Source organism: Sus scrofa, chromosome 6 (genome assembly GCF_000003025.6).
Source record: "Sus scrofa isolate TJ Tabasco breed Duroc chromosome 6, Sscrofa11.1, whole genome shotgun sequence".
NCBI classification, from domain to species: Eukaryota; Metazoa; Chordata; class Mammalia; order Artiodactyla; family Suidae; genus Sus; species Sus scrofa.
This window is the reverse complement of record NC_010448.4, coordinates 149,083,040-149,109,634: the sequence shown is the minus strand read 5'-3', so window position 1 is coordinate 149,109,634 and position 26,595 is coordinate 149,083,040. Positions and strand designations below refer to the sequence as shown.

The window sequence follows — 26,595 nt, the reverse complement described above, 5'->3', positions numbered from 1 at the left end:
TGATGATTTTTTAAGTGTCATTAGTTGTCTTTTTTTTTGTTACTTAAGGTTCTTGGGGAAGTACTTAAATATGATTATCTGGAACTGTGGATAATTGGTTTAAATGGGTCTTATTAGTGATTTAAACTTCTAAGACGGAATATTAGTTAAGCTGAATTTTAAATCCAGAAATTAGCATTTGTAAAAATCAATTTTAAACTTGGTATCTCAGCAGAAAATAGAATGATGTATTGCAGTACAGGAATATTTAGTGCAGCATGTTGTTAAAAGGGACTTTTTGAGACTGAAAAGGATTTGAAAAGTTTATAATGGCCTGTAAACTGTGTCAAACCTGGAATCAACATCAGAAAGTTACTTAATTTTTCCTTTACCTTCCCTCTGTGATAGAATTTCTAGTAAACAGTGGTGCATCAAAGGTGGATGCAATAGGAGAGAGGAAAGAAAAAGGCAATTTATATAAACGAAATTTGAATAACATAGTCACATAACCTCATTAAATGCTTCGAATCATTCTACCTGGTTGAGATGCTTGACTTACTAGTTTTAGAGTTGTCCCTTGCTATTTTTAAGTAGGAAAATACTTTTTTTGTGTGTGTGTGTCTTTTTAGGGCCCCACCACTGCATGTGGAGGTTTCCAGGCTAGGGGTCTAATCAGCGCTACAGCTGCCGGCCTACACCACAGCCACAGCAACCCCAGATCCTTAATCCACTGAGTGAGGCCAGGAATTGAATCTGCAACCTCATGGTTCCTAGTGAGATTCATGTTCACTGCACCACAATGGGAACTCTGGAAAATACTTTTTTGACCAGTATATGGAATGTGCCAGTTCTTCCCTAAAAATTTCAGTTGATTTATTAATTCTATTTTTCTGAAAGTATTTAAATTAAGTTATATCCTGTGGGTAAAATGGCTCACAATTTTTCAGATCTTTTTAGTTTTAAACCTCTAAGGAAAAAAGTAAGAAATAATGAAGCATTTAAGTGTTAATTGTATTTTACTGCTTTTGTATTTTCTCCTAAGAGTTGGGGCTATTACTGATTCTTTCAAAGGTGGATTCTCAAGGATGGAAAGTTGGTGTAGTTAGTGCAATTTTGGAAGAAAAGAAGTAAAAATCAAACTACATAAATTAGGGAGTTCCTGTCATGTCTCAATGGAAACGAATCTGACTAGCATCCATGAGGACAAAGGTTTGATCCCTGTCCCCGCTTAGTGGGTTAAGGATTTGGCGTTTCTGAGCTGTGATGTAGGTCAAAGACGTGGCTCTGATCCCATGCTGCTGTAGCTGTGGCATAGGCCGGGGGCTGCAGCTCTGATTCAACCCCTAGCCTGGGAACCTCCATAGGCCATAGGTTTGGCCTTCAAAAGACAAAAATAAACAAACAAAAACTATGTAAGTTACTTTTGTGGAAGATTTTCTCAAGCTAAATAGAAAGATACAAGAAAAAATTCCTCTTTCTCTGTATACCAAAGGTAAAATCATCCCTTTATCATTGTAGTCTTGTTTTTACCTATCCGTGAAAATTCACTATTTAGAGCTGACTTGCTATCTGCATATCTCTATTGTTTTTCTTCACTCAGAAATAATTTCCTTGTAAGAGCAGATCCTTAATGTGTCATTAGACCTGTGGAGTCTTATTTAATAGGGAGAGCTGCCTTTTTGTTGTTGTTGTTAATGACTTAAATTCTTCTATAGTAGGTCAATGTTATAGTAGGCAAATTAAAAAAAAAAACAAAAAAAAACTGTTCTCTGTTGGTAAAGGAGCAAGTGAATTGGCTTCAGGTATGCGTCTTGCTGCACCCATAGCTGCTGCCCCGGTGGGAAAGCTACCTTTTGAGGTACATTTCCTAACTAGAGGAGTAGGGAATAAGGAACTTTAAACTACCCCCTTTCCCGGATTCCCGCCTCTCCACCCCCCATCTTTCTACTTGGTTTAATAGGTTTGTTGTTGTAGGTACTATGATCAGCTAAATCTTGATATCTTTTTTTTTCCCCCTCCAGGCTACTTCTTCATAGACATAAAAATCAATATTTAGCTGTTTGGAAACGAAGCACCACTTAAAATCCTCTCAAACTCCTAATTCCGAAGAACTGGTAACATTTTTCTGATCAAGAAAAGAAGTAACTGACTGCATGTTAAAAGTATTCCGGCATTAGTCCTGTTTTTTATTTTTTTTCTCTCCTTAAATTTGAAGAAGAAATATGGAGAAATGGTACTTGATGACAGTTGTGGTCTTAATAGGACTAACAGTACGGTGGACAGTTTCTCTTAATTCTTATTCAGGTAACACATTTTTCTGTTTAAGATAGATAAATATTAAAAAAAATCTTCTTGTTTGTTTTTGGGGTTTTTATTTTTTGGTAGTAGTTTACAGTTTTCTGACAAGGACAGAGGTGAATTCAGGTCTTATTAGTATAGTCAAGAAAATACACTTAAACAACTAATTCTAATAAAAAGAATTCAGGAGTTCTTGCTGTGGCACATGGGATCAGTGGTGTCTCTATAGCACCAGGACACAGGTTCCATCATTGGCCGGGCACAGTGTGGTTAAAGGATCACGAGTTGCCATAGCTGTGGAGTAGGTCACAACTGTGGCTTGGATCTGATCCGATTCCTGGGCTAGGAACTCCATGTGCCAGGAGGTGGCCAAAAATGGAAAAAAAAATTCAAAAGAATTTGCGTAAGAGCTAAATAGAAGCATGAGCTTTATGATATGAGAAAATAAAGATGTCTTCTAATTGGGAAGATGACAAATTGAGAAACAGTTATGTATTGACACTGAAGAGAGAAATGAGCTAGTACTTCAAAGGGGAACAGACTCAAAGGAGGCTTCATTTGTTTGGGGTAGAGAAGGCATGTTACTATGTTGACAGGAAGAAACCAGTGGAGAAGAAGATTGGGAATAGTGTGGGGGAAAGGAAGAGGGAATTGAGTGTGGTCCTAGAGACTGGGGATGGGATTAAATTTAACCTTGCGAGTATTTATTTAATACCTCTCATGTTCCATGTAATATGTTAAGTGTAGAAATATGAGGTGAACATGCAATTCTTAAAGAGCCCACAATTTATTTATTTATTTATTTATTTTTTTGTCTTTTGTCTTTTTGGGGCCACTCCCGTGGCTCATGGAAGTTCCCAGGCTAGAGGTCCAATCAGAGCTGTAGCTGCTGGCCTACGCCAGAGCCACCACAACACTAGATCGGAGCGGTGTCTGCAACACCGTAGCTCATGGCAATGAGCAAGGCAAGGGATTGAACCTGCAACCTCTTGGTTCCTAGTCAGATTCGTTTCCCCTGTGCCACGACCGGAACTCCTAAAGAGCCCACATTTTAGTAGATAAGTAGTGTCTATGGACTGTGATAATTATAATGTTGAAATATGTGTGAGGTTCAAAGGTACAGAAATGAATGATCAGGATGCAGTAGAGAAAACTTTTTCAGAGAAGATGATACTAGAGTTCAAGTTTTGAAGGATAAGTTGGAATTTGCTAAGAAATGAAATGGGGAAGGTATTCTAGTCAGCAGCACATATGTGAAGACATGAAGGTGACCCGAGAGTATGGTTATAATTATTTAATATTGGGTACCATAAAAAGAAGAAACAAAAAATGAGGAGGATTGCTAGAGATTTGGCTATACAGTTAGCTTGGGAAATTATTTGTGTTTTATAAAAATAGCTTAATAACTTTTTTTTTGTCTTTTTAGGGTGGCATCTGCAGCATATGGAAATTCCCAGGCTAGGGGGTTGAATTGGTTCTATAGCTGCCAGCCACAGCCACAGCCACAGCCACAGCAACATCAGATCCAAGCCTCATCTGCGTCCTACACCCTGGCTCATGGCAATGCTGGATCCTTAATCCACTGAGTGAGGCCAAGGATAGACTCCACATCCTCATGGATACTAGGGTTTATTACTGCTGACCTACAATGGGAATTCCCACACATATGTCTTTTTTAAAAATCAGATTGTTAAAGTCCTTTGAAAAACCCTGTTGGAATTTTGATTGGAATTATATTCTATACCATTGATTAATTTGGGGAGAATTGGCAATCATTACCATAATAGGGCTTCTAATTATTAAGATGGTGTTTATCCATTTATTTAAGCCTTCTTTAATGTCTTTCAACAAAATTTTGTAGTTTTCTACATAAAGGTGTTATATATCCTTTTCTAGATGTAGTCCTAGGTATCTTTTAAATTTTTTCTTCCTCATCATTGTAGATGGTATCTTTTTAAAAATTTCTTTTCTAAATGCTTGTTGCTGGGATATAAAAATGTGGTTTATTTTTTTCTGTATTTGGCAACCTTCCTAAACTTACAATTCTAATAGTTTTTATGAGTTACATTTTGGGTTTTCTGTGTAAAATAAAAGTGATCCTTGAATAAGGACAGTTTTTTTTCTTTTTCTCTCTTTTTTCTTTTCTACTCCCTACCTTTTTTTCCCTCCTTTTTTTCTTAGTAGTAGGACCTTAAGTATTGAAAAAAGTAATGATTCAGGCATTTTTATGTTGCGTCTAATTTTAATGGGTGCTTTTAATTTATCATTGAATATGTTTTTGTTCTTTCTAGCATTGAACCAACCTTGCATTTCTAGAATAACTCTATTTGTGCTATATTGTATATTCTTTTAAAAAGAATATTGCCAGATTTGGCTTATTAATATTTTATTTATGATTTTAGCATCTATGCTCAGAAATAAAATTGGTCTGTAATTTTACTTTTTTATTTTAATTTTTTTGGCTGTGTCTGGCATATAGCAGTTCCTGGGCCAAGGATTAAAGCTGGGCCACAGCAGTGACCTGAGCAACAATAGTGACAACACTGAATCCTTAACCCACTAGGCCACCAGGGAACTCCCAATTTTACTTCTTTAAATACCTTTATCAGATTTGTTATCAGGGTTGTGCTAGCCACCTGTAATGAATTAGGGAGAATACCCTCTTTTCCTAAAATCTGGAATAGTGCTAAAGTTTGGAATTGTTTGTGCTTTATTTTTTTTCTGTCTTTTTTTTTTTTTTTTTTTTAGCTGTTTCTTGTGCTGCTCCCGCGGCATGTGGAGGTTTCCAGGCTAGGTTCCTAGTCGGATTTGTTAACCACTGAGCCATGATGGGAACTCCTGTTTGTGCTTTAAATGCTTGGTTAGAACTTGCTAGCAAAACTATTTGGAACTGGAATTTTCTTTGTGGGAAATACGTAATGATTTAATCTTTTAATGGTTATAGGTCCATTTGGGCTATTATTTATTCTAGATTTATTTTATAATTTTTATTTTTAAAGGAATTTACCCATTTTACCTGATTTTTAAACTGTGTTGACATAAAATTATTCATGTTTTCTTAACTTTTATATCTCTGCTGTATTACTGGTTATGGTGTCTTTTTCATTTCTCATGTAGTTTAAGTTGTTTAATTAAAAAATCAGACTTATTAGACATTTATTGATTTTATCAGAATTTCAAAGAACTAATGTGAGCTTTGCTTTTCCTCTCAATAATATATTTTGGTTCGTACTATTAGCTGTTTAGCCAAATGCTTTAGCTCATTAAGTTGCAGTCTCTCCTTTCTAATTCAGTCATTTAAGCTATAAATTTCAAGTACCACTCTACAGGTAATATTTTCTACTTTCTATGTGGTTATGCTTTGAATTATGAGTTATGTGGAAGTATATCTTAGAATCTTAACTAGGTTTAAAAATTATCTTTTGATATTTTTAATTTAATTTCATAGTAGAAAGAGAATCTTTATATATGGGACTAATTCTTTGAAATGTGTTGAGACTTGGCCTAGTATATGATCAATATTTGTTAATGTTCTGTGTGTATTTAAAAAACTATAGGCTCTCCAGTGACAGTCTGCATATATCCATTTACTCAATATCAATTATTTTGATGCCAAATTTTTACATTTTTGCACATTGATCTACCATTTATTGAAAGAGCTGCAGTTTCTCTTTGAATTTTATCAATTTTTTTATTATTTTATTTTTTATTTTATTGTCTTTTCTAAGCCCGCACCCGTGGCATATGGAGGTTCCCAGGCTAGGGGTCTAATCAGAGCTGCCAGCATATGCCAGGGCCACAGCAACACAGGATCCGAGCCGCATCTGCATACAGCACAGCTCACGGCAATGCCGGATCCTTAACCCACTGAGCGAGGCCAGGGATCAAACCCTCAACTTCCTGGTTCCTAGTTGGATTCATTAACCACTGAGCCACGACTGGAACTCCAAATTTTATCAATTTTTGTTTGTATATTTCGAATCTGTATTATTAGGTGATTAGAATTTTTTCCTTGTGAATTTTTCCCTTGAATTTCATGACATCACTGTTGTGTCCATTTATTTACAGTAATGCTTTTGTCTTAAAGTCTATTTTCTCTAAAATTAATATAGCTATTCTAATTATTTTTAGGCTACTTTTTGCTTGGTGTATCTTTTTCTATTCTTTTATTCTCTACCTCTGAAGTCCTATGATTTAAATCTGTCTAGCCATTTCCCCTCCCTAATTCTGCTTTCTCTCCTCTACTGGTTTGGAAGCTATACTTTATTTTGTTCTTTCGGGGCTTAGTCTGGAGATTTTCACATACACATTTAACTTCACAAAATCAAAAATTCATATTTATATTTGTATCCTCTTGTTGAAAACATAAAGACCTTGGAACATTTTAACTCTAGAGTTTTAAATCTTGATATCTTACCCCAAATTAAAATGTTATTATTCTAGGATTTTAGTTCGTGATTTTAGCTATTAGTCATTATTGTTTTATACAATTACTTAGTTTTGCCTTTGTTTTCTTTGCTTACCTTCCTTCTTACATAGTACATCTTCCTTTGAGATCATTTTCTTTTTTCTTGAAGTACATCTCTGGGAGAGGTGGTTTTTTTTCCTGTGTTTTTTTTTTTTTTTAAGTGAGTCTTGTTAGCAAACTCCAGTTTTTTTCTGAAAATAACTTAATTTTGCTATTTGTCATAAGGTTTTTCTGGGTATAGAATTCTGTATTGATAATTTTTTTCTCATCTGCAGCCATACCACCCTGAATGCACCTGATCTTGTCTGATAATTTTTTTCTCTTAATATTTTGAAAATTTCTTTTTGTTGTCTTTTAGTTTCTGTTGTGGATGTTCAGACATCAGCTGTTGTCTTAATTGTTATTCCTTAGTAAGCAATTTGCTTTTCTCACTGAAATTTCACTATGATATGTCTACATGTGAATATTAAAAAATTTTTCCTCTTAGGATTTTCCGGGATTTTTGACTCTAAGGAATGGTACCTTCTCTCTGTTTAGAAACTTCTCTCTCATTGTTTCCTCTCACTCTTTCTCTTTCTTATAGAACTCTGGTTAGACGTATGTTATATCTTCGTTCTTTTAATCATTCAACTCACGTTGTGCCAAGGGTAAGTGGTATAGCAGAACATAAGATAAACAATTTCTTTACCTCATTGACTTTATAATTTTGTTATTTCTTCAAATATTTCATCTCCCTTATTTCTCTTCTCCTTGTGCAGACTCTTACTAGATAAATGTTGGGTCTTTCATTCTCTCCTCTGTATCTCATATTTTCCACCTCATAGTTTCTTCATACTGCTTTCTGCTTTCTTTATAATCATCATATATGTCTTCCTGTTCATTACTTTTCTCTGTAGCTCTTTTTTTTTTGGCTTTTTAGTGCTGCACCTGTGGCATATAGAAGTTCTTAGGCTAGGGGTTGAATTGGAGCTGCAGCTGCCAGCTCCCTCCACAGCCACAGCAACGCAGGATCTGAGCCACATCTGCAGCCTATTCCACAGCTCATGGCAATGCCTGATTCTTAACCTACTGAGCGAAGCCAAGGATAGAACCCACATCCTCATAGATACTAGTTGGGTTCGTTAACCACTGAGCTACAGTGTGAACTCCCTCTTTAGCTGTGTTTAATCTTTTTTTTTTTTTTTTAACTGTCTGTTGTATTTTAATGTCTTATTTGGCCTTGCGTGTGGCATATGGAAGTTCCCAGGCCAGGCATCAAACCCACACCACAGCAGCAACCTGAGCCAGTGCAGTTACAATGCCAGATTCTTAACCCACTGCGCCACAAGGGAACTGCTGTTACTGAGTTTTTAAATTTCAGCTATTACATCTTTAATTTCCACAACTTCTACTTGTTTTCCTTTTTCTTTTTGATCACTTCTGATCATCTTGTTCTCCAACATATTCTCAGTGTCTTCTCATAGCTTTAAACATACTAATCATGCTTATTTTATATTCCCTATCAGAAAATTCTTTTATCTGCCCTCTGATTTCATGGTTTGTTGTTTCTGCTGACTCTTGCTCATAGTATTTTGTTTTTGCATGGGTTTAGTGATTTGTTAAAATTATGAGCTCATGTTATGTAGAGCTTTTATCTATGGGAATTCTTTGAGGCCTGAGTTTACTGTGTGTTTCTCCACAGAGTGTATGGATTGCCTCCCACCAGGCTCCTGAGGCACCAAACTAAATTCTCATTTTAAGATTTCTTTGTCGAATACTTGGTGTGAATTCAGGCTCCAAATGGTGAATGCAGGCTTATGGTTAGGAATTTTCAGGAGATTTCTTTTTTCCTATACTACCAAGAGCCAAGAGATACTTCCTACTGTCTTTACCATCTCCTCAAAGGCTTTGTGTTTTTAATCCTAGTGTGAATTTCTCTGAACTTGAATTCCTACTTGTTTAAGTACGAGGCTTTGCCTCATTCCGTAGAGCTCTCAGTATCTAGGCTATAGACCACCAAAGCTCATCAGATACCCCCAGGACAAATGCTTACTCTTCTGGATCTATACTTTATTTTTCTTCGTTTCTGGCCTCTGAGGAATTCTAAGGAGTTTTGTTGCTAATTCAGCCATACATTAAAATTATATATGTATAATATATAAAACAAAATATTAAAAATTGGATACTTTTCCTGTACTGGAGGTGCTTTTCTGTCCTTCTGAGTCTGTCATGTTGCTAAAAACTAGTTTCATCTGTATTTATTTATTTATTTTTTGAAGCTGCACTGGTTATTTTGAGGTTCATAAAAGGTTGGTACAAAAAATGGCTGAAGCTACATAGTTGGGAGCATCTGTCGTGCAAGAAGAAAACAGTCTAACCACTGATTATCTTCACAGAGAAGGGGGAATGATTAAAGGAAATTGGGAAGGGAGTTCCCATTGCAGCTTAGCGGTAATGAACCTGGCTAATATCCTTGAGAATGGAGGTTCAATCCCTGGCCCTGCCCAGCAGGTTAAGAATCCGGTGTTGCCGGGAGCAGTGGCGTAGTTTGCAGATGCACTCAGATCTGTCATTGCTGTGGCTGTGGCTCTGGCATAGGCCAGCAGCTGCAGCTCTAATTCAACCCCCAGTCTGGGGACTTTCATATGCTGCAGGTACGACCCTTATTTAAAAAAAAAAAAAAGAAAAAGAAACTGAGAAGATATCATGTAGGATTAGAGCCTGAAGAAATTGTTGTCCTGGAAGCCAGGAAACTGGAATTTTAAGAAATAAAGACTAGTCAACAGTGTCAAGTTCTAGATATGTCAAGTTGAATGAAAATTAAAAACAAAGGATTACTAGGAGGCCATTGTGAGCCTCCTGATTCCCAAATCATAATGAACTAGTGTTGCCAGAATTCTGCTTCTGTCTGCCGGTGCCGAATTGAAACGCAGAGACAGAGTTTTGGGTAAAGGAGAAAAGAACTGCAAGGAGTTGTATAGTAAACAAGAGGAAAGCAGGTTTTCAGATAGGAAGCTGGATTGGGACGAACATGCATTCTTCCTTTGGGGGAATCTTAGTCATTAAAGCTGAAGTCAGGAGATCTTGGTGTGATCATGATGGTGGTCGTCTGGTTATTGCCTGGAATCGCAGTGCTTGTGATTAGGACATATTGATCAGAGATTAGAACAGACTAGGAAACTAGGAAAGTTTCTGAAAAACATCGTGTGCTAATAATCTGCAGCCCACAGGCGGTTATGCTCAGGATGCCTAATCTTTAGCTTATGGGTGATGGCATTTAGGATGCAATTAAGTCAGGGAGAAGGACAAAGAAGGACTCTAAACTGTTCAATTTTAAAGTATTCATTTCCAAAAGAAGCATAAGGAGTATGCCTTTTCTCTTAGGTGTATAAGATGCCTGTATTATTTTTATGTGTATCCCTTGAGAGGGAACCAAGATCCCGCCCCAAGATCCCGTACTATTATTGCTTGACTGTTCCTCCCTTCCCTGATGAGCAACTGTCTGAACCCGTCCCTAGGCGCTCAGGGAAGGTCATGGTGGCTGAAGGAGGCCTATTTCCTAAGAACAGGAAATGGGGGACACAGAAAGGCTTTTGCGCCCAGGAGTGCTACAGGGCCGTGCTTGGTTTCACGAGGACTAAATGGGAGATAACACGGAGATGCAGCAACTTTTAGGAAGTTTGTTCGTGAATGGAAGGAGGGAAGAAGGGAGTTAACTGGTACCTGGAATGGGGTAAGGAAGGCTGAGGAAAAGGCCAATTAAAAGTTGTCATGTGAGGAGTTCCCGTCGTGGCGCAGTGGTTAACGAATCCGACTAGGAACCATGAGGTTGCGGGTTCGGTCCTTGCTCTTGCTCAGTGGGTTAACGATCCGGCGTTGCGGTGAGCTGTGGTGTAGGTTGCAGACGTGGCTCGGATCCCGCGTTGCTGTGGCCCTGGCGTAGGCCAGTGACTACAGCTCCGATTGGACCCCTAGCCTGGGAACCTCCATGTGCCGCGGGAGCGGCCCAAAGAAATAGCAAAAAAAGACAAAAAAAAAAAAAAAAAAAAAGTTGTCATGTGAAATGTGTAATTTGCGTTACCTTTACTTTCAATCCGTATCGTCCTTTGGATAGTCATTCCCTTTTCTTCCTTTAGCACTGAATTACTCCTGATCTTATTTAGTTTGCAGTCTTGTGTTTGTCTTCTAATTTTCCTTTAGTTTTCTAATTTTGACAGACTCTAAAACCTAAAATCAGGGTATTGGGTTTTATAATATTAATTATAAATAGTACAGTTTAAAAATCACACCGGAGTTCCCGTCGTGGCTCAGTGGTTAACGAATCCGACTAGGAACCATGAGGCTGCAGGTTCGATCCCTGGCCTTGCTCAGTGGGTTAAGGATCCGGCGTTGCTGTGAGCTGTGGTGTAGGTTGCAGAAGCAGCTCGGATCCCGTGTTGCTGTGGCTCTGGCGTAGGCCGGTGGCTGCAGCACTGATTCGACCCCTAGCCTGGGAACCTCCGTATGCCGTGGGAGCGGCCCAAGAAATGGCAAAAAAGACCAAAAAACAAAACAAAACAAAAAAACCCACCATTTCAGTACTAGTGATGTATATAATCAAATACATAATGAGAATCAAGTAGAGGACAGCACGCATGTGTAATGCATTTCTGTCCCTGTGGCCTACATCCATTCCTTATTCTAACACTTCTCTCTGAAAGTCTGAGTTGATTCAGTTACTTCCCTCGTCTGGAAAGCAGTACTCCTGCTACTTATTTTGTTGGACAATAGTAGAATATTTGTATGCATCTTTTGTAGGTGGTTGTTATATATTTTTGTCATTTTTCAGATGAGAAAAATAAAAATGCTGAACACTGAGAAAAATGGTGATTCTCTCAGAGTTCTGAACCCCCATCACAAAGAGTAACATTTAAGGTTCATATGTGAAGAACTTCTGTCTCTTAGGAGGCCGGGAGGATTAATGAATGAGTGTAACATCTGTGATTCTGCTGAGGTTATTTTTTTTTCCTGCTATTAAAATACCTTTTTTTTTTTTTTGGTTATAATTTGTTTTTAACATGGTTATTTTGGTTTTGCTTTTTGTTTTTCTTGTTTTAAGATTGTAATTAGAAAGTGCTGGAATGAGGAAGCTCTGAGGAATTATTATGGAAAATTTTAGTCAAATTCTTTTCTCTTACATTGTGTAAAATTTCAGTGTAAAGCAATTAGTGTGTATTGTTATCAAAGAAACTACTTGTTTTTTAAATTCTTAGATAATTCTAAATAGTTCAGCAGTTAATAAAATGAACATATAAGTGGTGCTTAAGCCTATTTTCCTAAGAATGAGACAAAATTGAAGCTTCGTAATTATATACTAATAAGTTTTCTTTATATAATTCTGAATCTCATGTAAATGAATTTGTAGAATTAAGCACAGTGAAAGGAATCCTTTTTGCCCTTCCCAAGTGAAGCTCCCATAGGTACAGTTGGGTTGTCCTTCTGGGTTGCTTTAAGGGCACTTTAGCAGTTTTAAAAACTTAAGTACTAATTTCATAGCCAGTGTCAGCTGAATTTATTGAAGTAGGTCAGACTCTGGATAGAAACTTGTTTCTCAACCCTAAAGAGAGTCATTATCCATTCTTCTATTTGTTAGAGAATGGTAATAAATTCTTCCATTGACCACAAGTCTAGAGCAATTTCAGAAAATCCAGATAGTTGGATTTTTCAGGTATAGGAAATTACTTAAGATCCTCTATGGCTTTTATTATCCCAGTGGACTGAAAACAAACAAATAGAAACAAAACAAACAAAAATCAACTCCTTTCTCCCCATAGATAATAGTTGTTTTCTTAAAAAGAGAAAAGTATACACACTCCTCCACACACATCTATAAAATGCTGTACAGAAATGCAATTAATTCATGGGGGAGTTATTTTCCTTTTTTTTTTTTTTTAATTATAGGTTAACCTTCCCATCTTGTTCAGCTACTTAAGCAAGTTTTAACTGAAAGTATATGCCTAGCAATATGTTTCCTTTGAACTCTGAAAAATCACATTCTATGTTCATAGGATCTAAAATTCTTCTTTGAGTAGCAATCAGAAAATAGTATAATCATGTGATATGATTATATGAATATATGATACTCAAAACGTAAGTATTAAGAGAAGTCAATAATTATCAATATGTTTTTAATTTATAAGGGAAGTTTTCGTGGAGAGTGTTGCCATTGGGATAGTTCTTAAAGGTTGGATATGAGTTGATAGAAGAGATATATGAATAGAGAATAAGCAGCATAAACAGAGACTTGGGATTTCAAAATATCAGGCAGTAACTTAAAGATTTTTTTTTTTTTTGTCTTTTTGCCATTTCTTGGGCCGCTCCCACGGCATATGGAGGTTCCCAGGCTAGGGGTCGAATCGGAGCTGTAGCCACAGGCCTACGCCAGAGCCACAGCAACGCTGGATCCGAGCCGAGTCTGCAACCTACACCACAGCTCACGGCAACGCCGGATCCTTAACCCACTGAGCAAGGGCAGGGACCGAACCCGCAACCTCATGGTTCCTAGTCGGATTCGTTAACCACTGCGCCACGACGGGAACTCCCACTTAAAGATGTTTTGAGGCAAGAACTAATATATGGGCATTATGTTAAAGTAGCCTTGGCATAATTAATTGGTCTGCTATCACAAACTGCTTAGTGTTGCTCTTTTAGTAAATAGAAAATCAGGGACTCAAAAATTCAAATCTTGGAGTTCCTGCAGTGGTGCAGTAGGTGAAGAGTCCAACTGCAGGGACTCAGGTCACTGCAGAGGTCTGTGTTTGATCCCCAGCCTGACATAGTGGGTTAAAGGATCCAGTGTTTCTGCAGCTGTAGTGTCGGTCACAGTTGCAGCTTGGATGTGATCCCTGGCCCAGGAACTTCCACATGCCATGGGTGCAGCCACAAAAAAAATTCAAATCTTTTTTTTTTTTGCTATTTCTTTTTGGGCCGCTCCCGCAGCATATGGAGGTTCCCAGGCTAGGGGTCGCAACGCCGGATCGTTAACCCACTGAGCAAGGGCAGGGACCAAACCCGCAACCTCATGGTTCCTAGTCGGATTCGTCAACCACGGCGCCACGACGGGAACTCCTCAAATCTTTTTGAACTTAAAATCCTTGCTATGTCACACTGATAATATTAATAGCCTTGCTATATCATCATTAACTGATAATATGCTAGGTGCAGTTACATCCTGAGAATACAGAAGTGAACAAGATACGGTATTTTCTTCTTCTTCTTCTTCTTCTTTTTTTTTTTTTTTTTTTTTTGTCTTTTTGTCTTTTTGTCTTTTCTAGGGCCGTACCCATGGCATGTGGAGTTTCCCAGGCTAGGGGTTGAATCGGAGCTGTAGCCGCTGGCCTACACCAGAGCCACAGCAACGCAGGATCCAAGCCGCATCTGCAACCTACACTACAGCTCATGGATCCTTAACCCACTGAGTGAGGCCAGGGATCGAACCCTCAACCTCATAGTTCCTAGTGGGATTCATTAACCACTGAGCCATGATGGGAACTCCTCAAGATGTGGTATTTTCTAAGAAGGATGGGATTGGTTGTGTCTGTGTGTGTCTGTATCCATGTGTCCATGTACTGTGGGTAATTCCTTGTTGGCAGTCACTCAACATGTATATGCTTTGGAGATGTTATCTGCTTTTCCTGTGATTATCTCAAAGTGGGAGAATCTCCTTGGTTGGAAATGCTAGCGATTAAAGAAGAGTGAGGTAATTTAGCTTTTAAATGCCAAAAAAAAAAAAAAAAATGTCTACTACATGTCGTGTCCTAAAGCTGGAGAAAATCTGGGTTTAGATTTCAGTGAACGATAAGGGTATTTCCCAATGTGGCACACCTTCCTAATGGATTAATAGGTATATTTGACTATGCAAATTTCACTTGCTGATTAAGAAACTTGTGTCTGTACTGTACTTCTTTGGGCTTTCTCACAATTTTGTAATCAACTGCTAGCTAACTAGTGGTTGTTTAAATTTTCTAAGTGGAATTACTTTATGTCATTTCATTTATAACTTAAGATTAATAACCTACCCATACAAGTTGTGAGGCAACACAGAGTAGAAGTCAAGAACATGGTTTATAAAGCCAGTATACCAGGGTTCCAGTCCAGACTCTACTACTCGTTACCTGGGTGACCACTGCCACTGTGTTTCTAGCTGTTAAGTGAGGATGATCGTAATACCTACTTCATTGTTGTATTTGGCATGCAGTGGACACTGTCAGTTGTTAGTTATTAAAGATCCATTATCTTTTATTTGAAATTTTATTTTAAAAAAACCCCTATAAACTGACAGTTTTTATATAACTCACTTGACATCAAAGCCTGACCTAACCATTGTCTTTGTAATAATATGGTCTGTTTTTGGTTCTATACTTGACCTTAAGTTATTTATGTTTAGTTTGTAAAAGCCCTTTGTGAAATATAGATATTCATTATTATTATTGTTTTATGGTACTTATTGGAGAGTATAGTTGACAGTCTTTCTTATGAAGTAAAAATAAATTTGGCTATCTTATGATTAGTATTATCTAGTAATTAATTAAAAACTAATTAACATTAATAACTAATTCATGTTAGCAGTATTTATTGAATGTTGATATATGCCAGGTACTATACTGGATGTTTTATATTCATTATCGCCTGTATTCCAGCAGTCCTTAGGTACTGACAGTATTGATTCTGTTTTTAATGTACTGAGGTTTAGGGAGGTTAAGTCGTTTGCTCAAGGTCACACAGTCAGTGTGTCAGCAGTGCTCTCTGACGTTTTGGGTGATTTCTGTGTTATTTTCCTCTACCTACACCATCTCTATGATTTAGAAAATTTTCATAAGGAAGCAAAATCACTAATATACTAAAGTATATTTTTGTTTTGCTTTTTTTGAAATCTTAGGTGCTGGAAAGCCCCCTATGTTTGGTGATTATGAAGCTCAGAGACACTGGCAAGAAATTACTTTCAATTTACCAATCAACCAATGGTATGGGTAGTTTTAACTTGATTTGATTGTTTATTACTCAATTAATATAGATTATTTGAAGATACTTAAAAGGAAAATATGCTATTTCTTTTTTTTCTTTTTAGGGGCACACTTGTGGCATGTGGAGGTTCCCAGGCTAGGGGTCCAATTGGAGCTACAGCTGCTGGCCTCTGCCACAGCCACGCCATATCCAAGCCGAGTCTGCAACCTACACCACAGCTCACAGCAACACCAGATCCTTAACCCACTGAGTGAGGCCAGAGGTCGAACCTGCAACCTCATGGTTCCTAGTTGGATTCATTTCTGCTGAGCCATGATAGGAATGCCAAAAAAATATGCTGTTTCATCTGGAACATCCTCATCTTCCACTATGTTGATGTCACATATATTACCCTGCATTTTGTGGGCTCATTTTGACATTTCATCCTTTTGAAAGTTATCCATATACTCAGGTACCGGCTGGGATATGGTATTGAGCTAGAACCTTAAGGATAGAAGCTCCTCAGGACATAAAATGTGGAAGTTTACGAACTAAGACTATTTCTTCTGGAGGTTTCGCAAAGTTTCTCTGTTACGAAAATAAGAGATGTAAAAAAGCAGTAGCTTAGTGGTGAAGACTGCAGGTGCTAGAGTCAGATTGCCTGAGTTCAGACCCAGGCTCTACTCTTTACTAGCAGTGTGACCTTTGGCAAGTTATTTAACTGTCTCTGTCACAGTTTTATCACTTGTAGAATGGAAATAATAGAATGCATATTTCACTGGGTTATTGTGAAGATTGAATAAAATTAATCATTTAAATCACTTAGACCAGTGCCTGCAGTGTAATGAACTCTCAGTAAATGTTAGCTGAAGTTATATGTTCACAGGAAATCCATGCATGTATAGTTTTTGTTGAACATGTTCTGATAACAATCTTTACTTATTAGATACCTGGTAGGTTATTTCATTAAGATCCGTTATATCGGAGTTCCCCAGTGGCACATTGGGCTAAGGATACAGCATTGTCGCTGTAGCAGCTGGTGCAGATTCTATCCCTGGCCCAGGCACTTCCACATGCCACAGGCATGGCTGGAAAAAAAAAAGACTGGCTGTACCAGGCGAACTATTTATATTGTTCTGTGGATTGCTTTGGTCACTGCTTTTATATTACTGCTTTATGAGAGAGTTACACACCAGAACTTCGTATTGAACTCTCTATTAACAGGTTGGCCATACCCTTGAGCTTGGAGTATTTAAAATAGAGGTCAGCTAAATGTTTGATACTATTCTTTCTTTCTTTTTTCTTTTCTTGCTGCACCTGCAGCTTATGCAAGTTCCCAAGCTAGGGGTCAAATCAGAGCTGCAGCTGAGGCCTACACCACAGCAATAGCAATGCATCTGCGACCTGTGCTGCAGCTTGCAGCAGTGCTGGATCCTTAACCTTGGGTTGAATCCTTACTGAACAAGGCCAGGGACTGAACCTACATCCTCATGGAGACCACATCCTGCTGAGCCACAGTGGGAACTCCTGATACTATTCTTTATTGCATTTTTCATATCCTCAGACATTGATTTAACCAGAGTATCACTGTACAGATTATTAGTACATTCTAATACTCTGCTGGTAGAATAAGATGACATTTTATCTGAGGCAAACCAGACCAGTGCTTTTGAGCTTTGTAATTCTTTTCTATTCTTTTATAAATATTACATGGAGAAGATAATTGTATTCTTCACTGTTCTTTGTAAGCAGTTCTCAAGAAAGATTTTAATACAAAATTAAATGTAATTTTAGTATTGGAAGATTAGAGAAAACTGATAAATTTCAGCTTTTAACTTAATACTTGGTGGTGAAAATACTGAATCCAGGAGGAGTGAGAATGTAATCTTTTTTTTTTTTTTTTTTTTTGTCTTTTTGTCTTTTTGTTGTTGTTGTTGCTATTTCTTGGGCCACTCCCGCGGCATATGGAGGTTCCCAGGCTAGGGGTTGAATCGGAGCTGTAGCCACCGGCCTATGCCAGAGCCACAGCAATGCGGGATCCGAGCCGCGTCTGCTCACGGCAACGCCGGATCGTTAACCCACTGAGCAAGGCCAGGGACCGAACCCGCAACCTCACGGTTCCTAGTCGGATTCATTAACCACTGCGCCACGACGGGAACTCCGAGAATGTAATCTTAATCCAGTAAAGTGCTTGGGTTATTCTAATGCTGACTTACCTCAGTTTTCAGTTTTCTGTGCCAATAGTCTCCTGCTTTGGCCCAGATTATCAAGACTTGACTATATTATACATTTTTATTCTTTTTCTTTATTAAAAATCAGAAATATATAACCAAGACAGTAATTGTATAATTAGGTTTTGACTATGGTCTGTTAGTCTTGAAAAATTATGAAATGTCTGAAAGAATCTTTGTGGTAAATTTCATAGGGTTGAAACTTTTATTAAGGATTGTGTAACAAGAGAATCCTGAATAGTGAGCTCAGAAACAAAACATAATAATTTATCATCAGTCTATTATGCAATACTTCAGGAAGTTCATGAAAAATTTAAGAAATGTGATTTACTATAGTAAGTGCCAGGAAACATCTCTTGATGTGTAGATAGACTAGAAAAACCAAAAATGCACAACTGGCAATTTTAAGAGAAACTGATCTGTTTCAGATTCATGTTTAAATGGTGTGATTTCTATTTTTTACTTTCTGGTTTGAAGTTCATTGATATATGATTCATAATGACTATCACTGAAAAAGATACATCTATTTCTTTTCTTTTCTTTTTTTTTTTTTTTTTTTAAGTGCTGCACCTGCAGCATATGAAGATTCCCAGGCTAGGGGTCCAGTCGGAGCTACAGTTGCTGCCTTACACCACAGCCACAGCAATGCGGGACCTGAGCTGCACCACGACTTGCAGCAATGCCACATCCTTAACCCACTGAGTGAGGCCAGGGATTGAACCTGCATCCTCATGGATACTAGTAGGGTTCATTACTGCTGAGCCACAGTGGGACCTCTAAAAAGATATATCTCAGCAGCACAGTTTATGAAACAGAAAATACATACTTGGGACAGGTTAACTGTTACCAACAGTGGACATAAATCTGTATTGGCAATAACATTTGTAATATTTTGAATTTTTTGTCTCATTTTGTAAAATTGATTAGTTTGCTAGTATTGTTACCTAGTGACTGAGCAATGCTTTCTTTCTTTCTTTTTTTTTTTTGTCTTTTTAGGGCCACACCTGCAGCATATGGAGGTTCCCAGGCTAGGGTTTGAATTGGAGCTGCAACTGCCAGCCTACACCACAGCCACAGCAATGCCAGATCCGAGCCACATCTGCAGCCTACACCACAGTTCATGGCAACGCCAGATCCTTAACCCATTGAATGAGGCCAGGGATCAAACCTGTGTCCTCATGGATACTAGTCAGATTCGTTTCCAGGATGGGAACTCCTGGTTTGTTATTTTTTAACTTCAGTTTTCCAAGAGAAAGGTCTTTGTGTCTTCATGTAGAAGGTTAGCTACAGTGTGGTCAAAACTTTCAAGTGACATCATAGTCTAAAATATGAAATCTGGATAAATCAGGATAACTTTAAAAATAGCAGTTTTACATTTCTAAATTTAAAAACTTACTCCATTTCAATATACATAGTTGTAAGTAATAGAAGTTGAATTTTTTCCTTTAATTTTATAATGAAGGAGTTCCCGTCGTGGCACAGTGGTTAACGAATCCGACTAGGAACCATGAGGTTGCGGGTTTGGTCCCTGCCCTTGCTCAGTGGGTTAACGATCCGGCGTTGCCGTGAGCTGTGGTGTAGGTTGCAGACGTGGCTCGGATCCCGCGTTGCTGTGGCTCTGGCATAGGCCGGTGGCTACAGCTCCGATTTCGACCCCTAGCCTGGGAACCTCCATATGCCGCGGGAGCGGCCCAAAGAAATAGCAAAAAGACAAAAAAAAAAAAAAAAAATTTATAATGAAAATTTTTTATGCGTGAAAGCAGAAGCACTTTTGACATCAGGTGATAGAAAACCTAAGTAATAGTATTTTAAGCAATACAATAATTATTACAATAAATAGGCCTTGCAGGGCTGGTAGAGCAGCTCAGTGATAGCAATCAGGCTTTTTAATTTTTCTTCTCTTCCACTCTTCTTGACATGTTGGCTTTTTATCCTGAGGCTTTTCATCCCATGTTTAGTAGATGACTGCTGGGGCTCCTGGCACTATGATTTTGTGCAACCAGATTCAAGGCAAGAATAATAGCAATACCTTATTTTCTATCACTATTTGTTGAGGAGCAAAATTTTTCCCACCCTTAAAGTAACCATTAATAGAAAGAAACACCTGGTCCAGTGCAGGCATGGTTTATACCTGGGGCTTGGAGAGGAGTCTGTCTACCCTGAACATGTTGCTTTTTTAAACAAAATCACAGTTTTGTAAGTCAGGAATTGTGGGAATGACTTTATTTCAGCACTGTTTATAATAATGAGAAACCTGAAACACTAAATATCTTTTGATAGGAGAACGATTAAATAAAATATGTTCCTCCCATGTATACATGTTTTTTTCTAGGTAGATTTCTAGAAATGGAATCTCTAAAGTAGCCGGTTTTAATGAATACCAACACCAGAATATCTCTTTCCACATACTCAGTGTTTAATCATAGCAATTAACATTAGACTCTTAAAATTTCCATTTCCTTGAGTTCTTGTGATGTTGAGCACCTTTTAATGTATTTACTGATCATCTTATTTTTCTCAAATTTACATATTCATATCTTTCCCCATGTTTCTGATGGATTGCAGATCTTTTTGGTAATTATATGTATGATTTTTTTTTTAAGTGGCCATGCCTGTCACATATGGAAGCTCCTGGGCCAGGGGCTCATCTGAGCCACAGCTGTAACTTATGCTGCAGCTGTGGAAAATGCTGGATCCTTTAACCCACTGTGCCTGGCCGGGAATCAAACCCTTGCCTCTTCAGCAACCTGAGCTGCTTCCATCAGGTTCTCAACCCACTGTGCCACAGTGGGAACTCCTAAACAGTTGTATTAATTTTCTATGCTGTGTAACAAATAACCACAAATGGTAATTACTTAAATACATATTTATTATTGTAGTTTATTTAGGTTAGAAGTCTAGGCATAGCTAGTTCAATATTATGATCAGGGACTTAGGAGGCTGCAATCCAGTTGTTATCTGGGGCTGCAGTCATATCAGAGGCTCAACTGGGGAAGGAACCATTTCCAAGTTCCCTCAAGTTATTGGCAGAGTTAATTTCCTTGCATCTTCAAGACTAGGAGTTTTGGTTTCTTTTTGGAAGCTATCCTTATCATCTAGAGTCTGCTTCCATTTTTTTGCCATGTGGCTTCTTTAATATGTCCATTTACTAAAACATGACAGCCTGCTTCTTCAAAGTCAGGTAAATGGAGTCTCCAGCTTGGCTAGCAAGATGGAATTTAACATATACATAAAACATAAGTGCCAGAGTGACCATCCTATCACCTTTATCATATTCTGTTGGTTACAAGCAAGTCATAGGTCTTACCCACACTCAAGGCAAGGGGATTGTACACACTTAAGGCAGAAACACCAGGAGATGGGTTCATGGAGTCCTCTGGTTTCTGCTATTGGTCTGGCCCAGTTCCCAATATTCAGGCTATCAAAGGGATTCCAGCTAACCTGGAAGATTCTTGGATTTACTGCCTCATGGCTTCCGGCAGATATAGGACCTAGGATGTTGCTGCTGGAGTGGAGAACTGCCAATAGATGATACCATACTGTAGCACTATGCCTGTGGCTGTCTAGCATGCCTTGATCATTTTATTAATTCCTATCCCCCGCATACAAAGCCACACTTTATGTGACAGACGTTAAGCAGACTTTCTGAAGATGAATATGGTTACCCTTGAGCAACACAGGTTATTTTTTAATAGTAAATACAGTAGTACTACAGAACCATGATTGGTTGAATCCCAAGATGTGGAACTCAGATACAGAGGAACCTCAGGAATGGCCAACTATGACTTATACTTGGATTTTCAGCTCTGTAGAGGGTTGGTTTCCCTAACTCCCATGTTTTTTAGGGGTCAGCTGCAAGAAGTTATTTAACTGGATTCTGATGAATGCTAAGTTAACTTTTTTTTTTTTTTAATAGAGTACGGGATTGTGATGTTGAAAAGTTGTGACCCATTTTAAACAGGCTTGAGAATAACAGTTATTTGTGATTTGTATAGTTTGGTGTCTATTCTTTTAAATTCTTATGACTCAGAATAAATTGGATAGAAGAAATTGCCTAGTTATAAAGAATATGATTAAGAAATTTGTTTATGTAAATTTAATTTCCATTTCTTGAATGTGCTTATGTATACTTTTTTCCCATTCTGATCAACTGGAGGAACCTATTAGTTTGTAAATATTAGATCTAGTTTTCTTACTTAATTCACAGAATTTTGTATATACTGAATTCTTATTACATATTGGTTGAATTGTGTTCAAAATTTTATTAATAAAAGTCTACCTGTTTCATGCAATATTTCTTTTTTTATAACTAGAATATGTGGTCTTTGATATTCATTTTTTTACTTCTTTAAAATTGTGATTTCACATTGTTTCTTAGACTGTCAGAAGCAAATTCTCTTTTTTGTTGTCTATTTTCTTTTGTATAAGTGTTACTCATTGATTAAGTTTAATAGTAGAGTGACAGTAAGTTCTGGTTTGCCTGTCACAATCTTGGTTTGCCTGTATTATTATGGCTTAATTATTAATAGCTTCCTCATTCACTCTTAGAAGAGTATCTTGGTTTGGACAATAAATTATTTAGTCACAATATTCAATAACAACTTTTAATTGTGAGTTCACAAAAATTTTTAGAGAAGAGGAAAGGACAGGAAAGTTTAGATGAATTTTTTTTTTTACCTTGTGTAACGTATGTTTTCATTTAATTAAATGAAATAGGATGTTAAATATAAGTGTATTTCTTGAATGTTGATTGATGAAATGATGCTTTTTTCCTTTTTTTCAGGTATTTTAACAGCAGTGATAACAATTTACAGTATTGGGGACTGGATTATCCACCTCTTACAGCTTATCATAGTCTTTTATGTGCATATGTGTAAGTTTTTCTTCCTTAACATAGCTAAATATTTATGACCTTAGCAGATAGAGTAAGGAAAAATTTGTTGAATAGAGTAGCTACTATTGTATTAATGGTTTATAGAGCACCATGCCTTTATAATTGGGTTGTAGGAAGGTTGACTATCAATTTGAACATTTCCATAATTTTTTTGGAGGAAAGGCTAGAAAGAGATGCAAAAATCTAGCTTTGTTTTGAAGTAAAGATGTTACCAGTTATGCATGGACTACTGAGAAATAGATGTAATATGCTTAGTTTTGCATAAGAAAGCTTTTTTCCTGGAATGGCACAAAGTAAGTGAAAAGTAAAGGTCTAAATGGTATTCTGACTAGCCTGTCAAATTAGAAACTAGAGATACTGTGGTGCTTCACATATGATTTAAGATCGGGATTGGAAGTCATTCTTTTACAGAAATGGAATGGTTTATAGAAGATTAGGCCCTTCTATTTGGTGGAGACCCAGTTCTACTCTATAGTGGTATTCCGTTTCAGAGTTGAAGTGCGTCAGCAGAAATTTAAAGAACTTCTTCACAGTATTTTCTGATCTCCTATTTCATATTTTGTAAAAATTAGCTTCCCGGATTAAAAATAAGTCTCCAAGCTTTATGATAAGCAGTTATACTTCACAGCGTTCAGGGTATTGTAATATGATTGAAGTCTTAATTTATCTTTAATAATTATGTTTAGTTTTATGCAATGATTTATGATTAATAGCTATTGTAGCCCATTCCTATGATAACCAAAAAGTTTATAAATTGAAAAACTATGATCATCTTGTCAATACTAGTGTATTGCTCTTTACAAAGCATATGATTAATAAACGGAATATAACACATCAGATTGTTTTCACCCTGGAAGGATTATGAAGATAGAGCTTTTAGTTAACATTTCGCATGTGTTTGTTGGAAGGTGAGCAATGCAGATTCTTTATTACAGCGTTAGTTTCACATGGTTAAATACAAAGATAAAATTTAAACCTTAACTCTGTTGCTTTATAAGGGCAATGACCACTTCTCAGAATAGATTCATATGTTCTCAGATATCCTTATTGCTGTAAGTGATGCAGGATAAAGTGCATGCTTTGATTTGCAGGGCAAAGTTTATAAATCCAGACTGGATTGCTCTCCATACATCACGTGGATACGAGAGTCAGGCACATAAGCTCTTCATGCGTGCAACAGGTAAAAGAGCAGTAGGTACTGAGTGTAAAATTTGATTAAAAAATTTTTTGAACAAACTGATGACAGGTTCTATTACTGTTTGTACTGATTTTTACAGTTGTATAACTATAATATGCATATATGTATATGAGCAAATGTATATGTAAGGTAAAAAACAAGAGAAGAACTGAATAATTCTGAGTACTTTAAATTTATTATTATCTCACTTAATAATGTGAATACCCAAATGAGGTAAATACTGTTGTTATCCTTATTTTAAGCTAAGGAAACTGAGGTATAGTAAGCCAGCTCACCTAAGGTCGGTTTACTCTAAAATTGAAGTTTTATTTGTTTAGGCTGTTACTCCAGATACCTTTCACCTTTTTTCTTAAAGTAAATCTTACACTTGTATATCATCCATTGTATTGCTGTGCATTGTTGCTAAATTAATCTTTACCACAAATGTTTATTGAGCATTTATTGTATGCTGTACTATCAGTTGAAAGTAATAGGCTTACATTTCTTTAAAAGCTTTAATAAGACTTTAGATTTTTGGGGGCCTTTTCCTTAATTAGTCTGAATTTAGTCATAGTTTGTTCTCTTTATTATTCATCTAGTCATGGACTCTCAAGCCCTAGAGATAACCTATATGGCCCATTTTCCCTCTCCCACACCACTCCTCTCTTCCCAAATGTTTTAATCCTCTCTTGACCTGCACACTCAACACATGATATTTAGCTTCTGAACCAATACCTATATCTGCAGGGAATTCATAACCTTTAGAGACAGTCCATTCTATTTTTAGAGAGCCCCAATCATTAGAAATTTCCTTCTTGGAGTTCTTGCTGCGGCAGAGTGGGTTATGATCTGGCTTGTCTCTGTGGAGGTGCAGGTTTGATTGCTGGCCTGGTTCAGTGGGTTAAGGATCCAGTGTTGCTGCAGCTGTGGTGTAGGTTGCAGCTCCAGCTTGGATTCAGTCCCTGGCCCAGGAACTTCCATATGCTGTGGGTATAGCTGAAAAAGAAAAAAGAGAGAGAAATTTCCTTGTTACATTGAACCTTCACTAGTCATTTAGGTTCTGTTTCCTTGGGCTACATAGAACAAGTCTGATCCTTTATGTACCTAACACCCTACGGATATTTGATTATCTTCTCCAGTTTAAACATTCTTAGATACTTTAACTGTTTAGCTGTTTCTTTAATGACTAGTTTCTTGAATGTGATTATGGTTTTGAGGCCTTTGGTTGTGCTCCTTTGAATATTTTCCAGCAGTTTGTCAGTGTCATCCTAAATGTGGCATCTGAAGCTGCAAATAGATTGTATGCATCTAACACTGACAGGTTACTATCATTTACCTTATTCTGCACATTTAAATGTATGTGTGGTATAAGGAAAAAAATAGGCTCTTTGGATAACTTTGTTGTACTGTGGAAGAACTTAATGTGTTAGTTTTTCTTTGTTGTGAAAGGACTGGACATTCAGAATTATGAATTGCTTTATTTTTTTCCAACTTTTTTCAGCTTCCTTCTCACCTGGGCCTCTCAAGTTCTTTGTATGCATTAATTAGCAAAAAATTTTGAACTTTCAAAAATGTGAACATTAAAAAAGATTCTCCTATGCGTCTGCACATTTTAGGTGTTCTTCACACCAGAAGATTTGGAGTATACAGATACTGAGGGGGAAAAACAGTTTTCTTCCCTTGGTTTGAGTATTCTTAATTTTTAAGTTCCAAGTCAGAGCAAAGAGAGAATTAGTTTTGGATACATCTACTTGATTTAATGTATGAATTTGTTAGAGAAAATTAAGGGACTCTATAGTACCATAGAAATTGAAAGTAGGCACAGTTAAGGGATTGGAAAGGGCTAGATGTGGAAAGGACTTGCTCATCGTGGGTAGGGTCCTTGTATTAGAAATTCCACTCATCATTGGAGGGAGGCAATTAATAGGTTATGGTAGATCCTGATGTACTCGCATGTGGAATCATTTGCTTGTTTTTTCAGTGTTAATTGCTGATTTGCTGATTTACATACCTGCAGTAGTTTTGTACTGTTGTTGTTTAAAAGAAATCTCAACTAAGAAAAAGGTAAGTTTTAAAGTAACCTGACATTTCATCTCTGAAATGTGTTACTAATTTGATTATTAAGTATAGAGCTTTGAAGGAAACCGTGCTTTGGGGAATAGATAACAGGGGACAATCTATCTTCTGTCAGTTTTCATTTAGAAACATTAACTTATCTTAGAGTAATTATTTTAATGCCCAAATGTAGTAATAAGATGTAGTAACTTAATTTTAGAAGTTATATACTGCTGAATTACACAGCATGCTAAATTTATTGCTTAACTGGTAAATCTGAATTTTGAGTTGTCTGTGAAAATGACAACTCAAAGGCATTTTGAAAAATTGCTGTATATTCTCATATTCATAGTTAATGAATATTCTCTTTGGTCATTTTATGTAGACTAATCATTAGATTAACTCATCTGATTTGTGTATCAAAGTGCTTTCTCTGCAAAATACCTTTTAGTGATTTTTTTCCTTTTTACTCAAGTATATATACCTATGTCATCTCCAAGGAAAACTTGAATGTTTAAGAGTTGTTTTATAA

General features: G+C 37.0%; 1 protein-coding gene across 4 annotated transcripts in view; it reads left to right on the top strand.

Moving 5' to 3' along the window:
• Positions 1-26,595, top strand: part of ALG6 (ALG6, alpha-1,3-glucosyltransferase) — an 86,454-nt gene that overhangs the window by 3,072 nt on the left and 56,787 nt on the right. For all 4 annotated transcript variants that reach the window (XR_002345161.1, XM_003127947.6, XM_013988885.2 and 1 more), the window contains exons 2-6: positions 2,001-2,283; positions 15,642-15,726; positions 22,721-22,810; positions 23,923-24,011; positions 25,990-26,072. Coding sequence is in view for 3 of the 4 variants with exons in the window: in XM_003127947.6 (XP_003127995.3) it covers positions 2,202-2,283; positions 15,642-15,726; positions 22,721-22,810; positions 23,923-24,011; positions 25,990-26,072 (429 nt within the window). In the remaining variant the exon portion in view is untranslated. The remainder of the gene's footprint in view (positions 1-2,000; positions 2,284-15,641; positions 15,727-22,720; positions 22,811-23,922; positions 24,012-25,989; positions 26,073-26,595) is intronic.